The sequence below is a fragment of the Hibiscus syriacus genome, unplaced genomic scaffold (assembly GCF_006381635.1).
Source record: "Hibiscus syriacus cultivar Baekdansim isolate YM2019G1 unplaced genomic scaffold, ASM638163v2 tig00113145_pilon, whole genome shotgun sequence".
Taxonomy (NCBI): domain Eukaryota; kingdom Viridiplantae; phylum Streptophyta; class Magnoliopsida; order Malvales; family Malvaceae; genus Hibiscus; species Hibiscus syriacus.
Genome location: NW_024063445.1, coordinates 1,826,533 through 1,833,731, shown reverse-complemented (window position 1 = coordinate 1,833,731; position 7,199 = coordinate 1,826,533). Strand labels below are relative to the sequence as shown.

The 7,199-nt window shown below is 31.0% G+C and overlaps 2 protein-coding genes across 2 annotated transcripts; one reads left to right on the top strand and one right to left on the bottom strand.

The window, feature by feature from the left end:
• Positions 1 to 3,294: 3,294 nt before the first annotated feature.
• Positions 3,295 to 4,143, top strand: LOC120185910 (diacylglycerol kinase theta-like). The gene has a single exon (XM_039189988.1). The coding sequence runs from the start codon at positions 3,295 to 3,297 to the stop codon at positions 4,141 to 4,143; it is 849 nt and encodes a 282-aa protein (XP_039045919.1).
• A 1,689-nt stretch (positions 4,144 to 5,832) lies between these two features.
• On the bottom strand, positions 5,833 to 6,981 carry LOC120185909 (aldo-keto reductase family 4 member C8-like; the record flags this gene model as incomplete). The annotated part of the gene is made up of 4 exons (XM_039189987.1): positions 5,833 to 5,919; positions 6,106 to 6,354; positions 6,473 to 6,748; positions 6,922 to 6,981. Coding segments are annotated over 4 exons (672 nt in total), but the record flags the coding sequence as incomplete, so codon positions are not given.
• Between the last annotated feature and the right edge of the window lie 218 nt (positions 6,982 to 7,199).

Below are 7,199 nucleotides of genomic sequence, written 5' to 3'. Positions count from 1 at the left end.
AAATTACAGAATTTCAAATACTAAAATTCAACATTGAACACTCCAATTACCACATTTATGCAATAATATCCTATAATTCTCAAAACTTATAAATTAGCCCTTTTACTATCTAAAGGTTCCAAATTGATACAAATTGATATCCAAATCATACTTATAATATCAATTATAGACCACAAGAAACTTTTTAACATTTTCCCCAATTTATTCCCCTATGGCCAAACATAATTAGTACACTAGGATTTGATTTTCATTCAATTTCAAGCATGAATCAATCTCCTATGATCAAATTCATGCAATTTCAATCATCATAACATCAAATTAAATCCAATTTCAACCAATTTTCATAAACCCTAACTTGACCAATTTGATTATAAGCATTTCTACTTGGTTCTAGTCATCACAAAGGCTTGGAAATTAATCTACAACACTAATAACATAAAAATCACCCTTTAATTCTTCAAAATCTCAAACATGTTCTTCATAACCTTAATTATGAACATCATCATCCAGACATGATTTCCATGAACTATTTATACCAAATGATTAGAATTTCAAGTAGATTAATTCTCTATCTAATAGCTTAATCTAAAAATTAATTGAATAAGCTTAAAAATGAAATAAAAAAAATTCTTACTTAGCTATGGTGGTTCACATTTTGGGGCTGGAAGCTGCTGTAAATTTCTGATTTTTCTTCAATTAATATCATATTACACCTGGCTTTATCTAATATAAATGAATTTAAAATTCAATTAATGTGAAATTATCATTTTACCCTTAATGAAACATGATATTTTTAACTTGCCATTGGAATATATTCCATTTTAATATTCCAAATTCAAAGATTAACAAATAAAAATCCACTTTTCACCTTTTCCCTTTTTTGAAAATTACAATTTAGTCACTAAAATTCACAATTTTGGATTAACATGGAAAATCAACCTTAATTCCACTTATCTATGCTAAATTTCAATGTTCTAAATTATCGAAATAATATTTCCAACCTTTATTTAGCATCCTTCATATTTTTCGTGAAATTTTGATTCGATCCGACTATCCGATTTTTATATCGAACTTTATCGCTTTATAGCATTTTAACACAAATCACGTACCAAAAATCTAATTACCACAAAAATTCTTTTTTTAGGCCAAACTTTTTTATTTACGGGCTAAAATATATAACTTTTCAAATTTACATTTTTAGTACTTAAACTTTTACAAAGTTTATACTATAGCCACTAAACTTTCAAAATTTACATTTTAGTCACTAACCAAATTTTTGTATATTACAATCACCATCAGTCGACATCAAATAAAATTGACATCAAATATTAGATCCCAAAATTTATAGTTCACTCCTTTTTGATATTATAAATATGAATTTAGTATATGTTTCATAGAAAAATGTCAAGAATTAAACAAATCTAGCCTAGAATCATTCAAATTCTTTTAAAATTAAATCATAATAAATTTATTATTAATATTCCTTTAAAAATAAATACACTAAAAGTCTAAATCTATATTCATAATGAAATGTATAAATATTTTGTTTATAATATTGTTATGTTTATAATATTAGTATATTCTTTAACATTTGTAAACTATAATATTATTTTAAAAGTTTTAATATTTTTAAAAATATATAAAATCAAAGTTAACTTTTTAAAATGGTTTTAGAATTCCAATCCAATTCTAGCATATTAATAAATTAAACTAACTATAATAAATTTATTATTATGGTTTAATTTTAAAGGAAGTCGAAAGATTATAGGCTAGATTTGTTGAGATTCAGATATTTTCAAGTGATGTTAATTCGCACTTAGAGTATAAGAAAAAAGAGTGAATAGTAAATTTTGGGGTTTAATAGTCAATGACGATGACAATCAATGTCAATCGATGATGGTCGGTAGTGACAATGGTGAGTGGTGGTGGCGATGAGAGACTTTAATTGAATTTAAGGGTTAATTTGATATTTTATCTAAAGTTTAGGGATCAAAATGATATTTTATCTAAAGTTGAGGTCTAACTAGTGTTCTATCTAAAGTTCAGTGGTAAAACCAAAAAGTAACCCCTTCTGACTCACTTGTCACGTCTTCAGGCACTCGGGAGTTAACGACTCGGTGACTAAAATCTAACGATTGATAACTTAAGTGACAAAAATTTAATAAATCGACAATATAAGTGACCAAAACATAAATGTTTTGAGTGCTTGAGTAAAAGTGTATAAATATGAAAGGAAATACAGATCGAGTAGTTTATCCAAGATTTTATAATTCATTATAAAATAATGAGTTTGGCATATTTAAAATTTTCTTTGTCAATTGACAATGACCCGCATACATTTTATAGACGCAATTATTCCAACATTTATTGGAAATAGGATATTGTCAATAGAATACTCTCAAGAACTGAAGTTGTCTTTGCAATCTTAAGCAAATTGTACACCATCTCACTTCGAATCTTTTGAGATTTTTAGAACATGCATACAATATGTTACAAAATTGGAGTCAATGTCAAACATCAACAACTTGTTTTAAATTAATTTCCCTCTCAAATTTGTTACCATTAAACATATGGGTAAAGTACACATATGGTCCCCAACTATATGACACTATCTTATTGAGTCCCTTGATTATTAAAAGCTACAAAATGATCCCTTAACTATATGGTACTGCTTTGTTGAGCCCCTCAACTATTAAAAGTTACGAAATGATCACCCGACTATTTATATATTTCAAACTCGTCATTTTCCGTTAAAAAATTGACGGTCGTATGAGATGGACATCAATCTAATGACTGGGATATGATAGAAATTGATATCATAATCGTTTGAATTGTATAGTCGTTTGAGATCCTGAGATCAAATGATATCATATCTCAATCAGCAAGTTAACATTCAACTCAGACGACCCTAAATTTGTTAACAGAAAAGGATAAATATGAATTATATGAATAGTTGGGTGATCATTTATAACTTTTAATAGTTAAGGGGCTCAATAAAGCAACTCGGGGAACCATTTTATAATATTAAATTATCGAGAGACTCAACAAAACAATATCATAAGTTAGGAACCATTTGTGTACTTTACCCTAAACTTATTATATTGAAAGTCTCCTCTGTCAAGTGCATGAACCACCGATTCAGTATTTCTCGATTGTTACAAAACTTAAAAGTCAACATCCCTGCTCTGTCAAGCTTAAACAACCAAGTCAATCACCCACCATAATGCAATTCCATAGCCATTTTTCAATATATAGCTGCAACAATGTAGTGATCTCTTCCACATTTAGAGAAAGATGACTCCATTATCAAGGAAAACCATACAACATTTCACCCATTCTCATTCATTAAGAGAAGTTTCAGCCGACTCCGAGTTCCTTTGCGGTGGTTGCAAGACTCTAGGTTCCAGCTTCCGCTATGGATGTGAACTCTGTGATTTTGATCTCCATGATCACTGTGGAACCTGCCCTATAGAACTGTCTTCTTTTCTGCACGAGCATGGCCTCAAACTGGTCATTAGAAAGCCAAAGGCTACGCGACAGAATGATCGTTTCTGTGACTTATGTGGCGACCTCGTCGAAGGACTTTTCTATAGGTGCAGCATTTGTGATTTCGATGTGCACCCTCTTTGTACCCAATTGCCAGAAGATGTGCGGCATGCGATGCATCCATATCATCCTCTGAGGCTGCAACGATCAGTGCCTGGCAGGTGCATGGTCTGCAATGATACATGCAAGTCTTGGCATTATAGATGTGGGCTTTGCAGCTTTGATCTTCACCTCGAGTGTGTCTTATCACCTTGCAAGGGTGCAATGCCGGCAACGTCAACGGCTCGATCTTTGCCAATGCCACCACCTTCGCCTGTTTTCAGTCATTGTTATGGTTATGACTATGGGGCCAATCCATTTCCACCACCTCCGAACTCTGCATATGCTTACGGGTTCCCTGTTGCACCACGCTATTTTGGTCCTTATGATCATGATGGTTATGGAATCCTGTCTAGCTCGTTCCAAACCAACTTCCATTGTCAGCATGGTAATAGCAGTCAAGGTCAAGGAGGTGCTGGAAAGGTTCGAAAGAAAATGCATGCAATTGCTGGGAAACTGGCTCTTGGAGTGCTTTCAAACGTTGTGTTTGGAACCTAGTTACTGTGATCCTGCTCATACGAGCATTGGTGTTTCAGTTGCTTCCTTTTTTTTATCTACTTTTCTCTTTGTCCACAACTCAGTAACTTAAAGCTTTAAAAATGATGTACAATTCCAGAAGAATAAATTTCTAACATGGTCGGAAACTCTGAACAATTCCTTCCTTTAGACGATACGTACCTGAAAGGCCAACAATTCGTTGTTCCAAAGACAAACGCATGCTAACTAATCAATACAGGGAACTTGCCCCTGCCTTGTCTTTCGTTTAAAGAAAGTAAAGCAAAAAGCTAATAGATGCTAAATCATCTCATATTAAAGGTCAAACCTCAAACATTTGATGTCCCTCGGAAAGCTACGACCTATTATATGATTTAATATAATGAAATTTAATTTAATCAGTTTTTTTTAATATTGAACTAACTGATTATTCACTCATAATTATATATTTATGTTAAAAAAAATTGTATGATCTAATCAAAAGTTATAATTTCTAATAATATTTTAGAAAAATTCAAATGAATGTAAAAAATTAAATTCGTAAAAATCCTTAAATATAAATGATCTCAAAAACATTATGAGTTAAAAATTTATATATTTTTCAAAAATTATAATTATATTTAATTTTTAAAAATAAAATGCATAAACTAATAAAAATGTCAAAAAATATGATTTTTCTTATTTTTACGATTTTATATAACGGTTTTTTTAGAATTTTTATTTTTATGGTACTTGATAACATGCGATCTAATTACAGAGTTTTTCAAAAATATAGTCTAAATTTTATCAAGTTCGTTCATCCATTTTAAGAGTGGCAGACAATTTGCTCCTAGTACGGTGCCTGAAAATCAGTAGCGGTTCCCAAAATTTATTATTGAATGGGTCAACATAAATATAATAAAAAAGTTTATCTAATATTACTTTTATATATAATCTTATAATTTAAAAAAAATAACAATAACTAAAATTAATATATTTGTATGTTCTAAAAGAACTTTTAAATTTATGTATAAATGTATAGTTTAAAATATAATTTTGTCATCAATTAACATGAACTATCTTTTTCATAAAACTAAATCACCTATGACTGAGGCAAAAAAAATATTAAATAATTTTGATTGAATAAAATAAGATATAAAGAATACCTTATAATTTTTTATTATAATCTTATAGGCGATATTAAAACAAATACTAAACAAACCGCTAATAACTCCCCAAGTTCATAAGTAATTAAAGAACAAAATAAAGATAAAGTATGAAAATTCAGAAAAATAATAAAAAAAACTTACAAAATAACATCAAAAACTTAAATTTTAGTTAAAATATTTGATTACCTTTGAGCTTTAAAAAGAAAATTTAAAATTTAAAAAACATATAATGAATATAAATAAATAAATAAATAAATAAATAAAAGAGAATTGTAATAAATAAGTTATAAGAAAGTAACTCTTCATTTGAGACTTTAAAAAGATAAAATTATAATTAAATTTGAAATTAAATAGGACTCTAATTAATTTAATTTTAACTAAGTTGAATTATAATTAAAAGAATTAAAGAGGACCCTTAAAAGATTTTTCCATTGAGAGGGCTACAGCCTAAATAGGCTCAGGCCTACCTCCGCCCCCTGCTGAAAATAATAAAAATTTAAGGAAGACCTAGGAAACGAGTTACCGATTTCGAACATCTTTGGGTTCAGATTTCACCATCCCAGAGTTCTTCAAGGGTCCTATATGAACCACAAGTACGGTGGACAAATTCACGGCCTCTAATTAGCTTCTCCTGCAACGCAAAGTTCACATAATTCAAATACTTATCTAAATTTGGGTAACTTATATAAACACAACGTATGCTATCATGATAAGCATCAAATGAAGGCTTATAGGGAGAACAAACATGAACAAGTCTGCAGTAACTATACACGTGTAAGAGAAGCAATGGTAATGAAGACATGAAGTTAACACTTGCCTGTTCGATTTCAGAAAACTTGGCAAACAAATCTTCAGGGATAGAGCAGCTAAAAATGTCAAGATTCTCCTTCATCCTTGACTCAACATTGCTCTTAGGCACTACACTATGCCCCATTTGGAGTCCCCAACGGAGAGCCACTTGTGCCAGAGATTTCCCCAATTGTGTTGCCACTATCTTGAGAACTGGGTTTTCGTGGACCTTTACCCTTCTGTTATTTCCACCTTGGCTACCCAATGGCGAATATCCCTTAGACCAAAGATGTTAACATCCATTACCAATACAATCAGCTTTCTCAGTTGATTCAAAATGGTAAGAATTCAAACAGCATGAGAAAGATATGATGCTTTTAAATCTGCAAACTCGCAGACAAGTGAATTCCCTTGGATCGACAATATTCATGCAGCTTTGGCTGCTGCCATACAGGGTGAAGTTCAACTTGATTGAAAGCAGGAACTAAGCGTGCTACTTTCAGAAGATCTCCCAGCTTCTTCGTACTGAAATTACTAACGCCGATAGCCCTAGCATTTCTAAAATCACATAGTGCCTCCATTGCTCTCCAGGTACTCGATATGTCAGGTTGAGTTAAGTTTTCAGGCATAACACCAACCGAACCTTTTTTCAAACAGACTGACCAGTGTATCTTCACAGATTCATCACGATTAGCAACAAATACAATGATGCCAAAATATATAACTTCTGGTAATCTGACACCTAACCAAAGAGGAACAAAGAAAACCAACTTTAACAAATCATCATCATATCTTAAAATTTCAAATGAAGCAGACAAAGAAGCAGATTTTGTGTTATAAATACCAGACAGAGATCCAGATATTCAAGCTGCAAATCTTCCAAAGTTGTTGTAGACACCCGTTTTTGTCCGGGTCTTTTTTTTGTATATTATTATTATCGTTATTATTATTATTATTATTATTATTATTATTTAATTTACATTTACAAATTTTTGTAGGCCACTAAAGCCCAGATTACAGAAGGTCCATTCCCGGAGCCCAACTAGCTAAACCTAATGGCCCAGTACCCTGAACCAACCCAACCCATCAGATTAGGGTTTCAAACCCTAAAACAGATTAGGG

Excerpts from the sequence above, each read along its gene's own strand:
- LOC120185910 (XM_039189988.1), top strand. The coding sequence starts at position 3,295 with ATGACTCCATTATCAAGGAAAACCATACAACATTTCACCCATTCTCAT.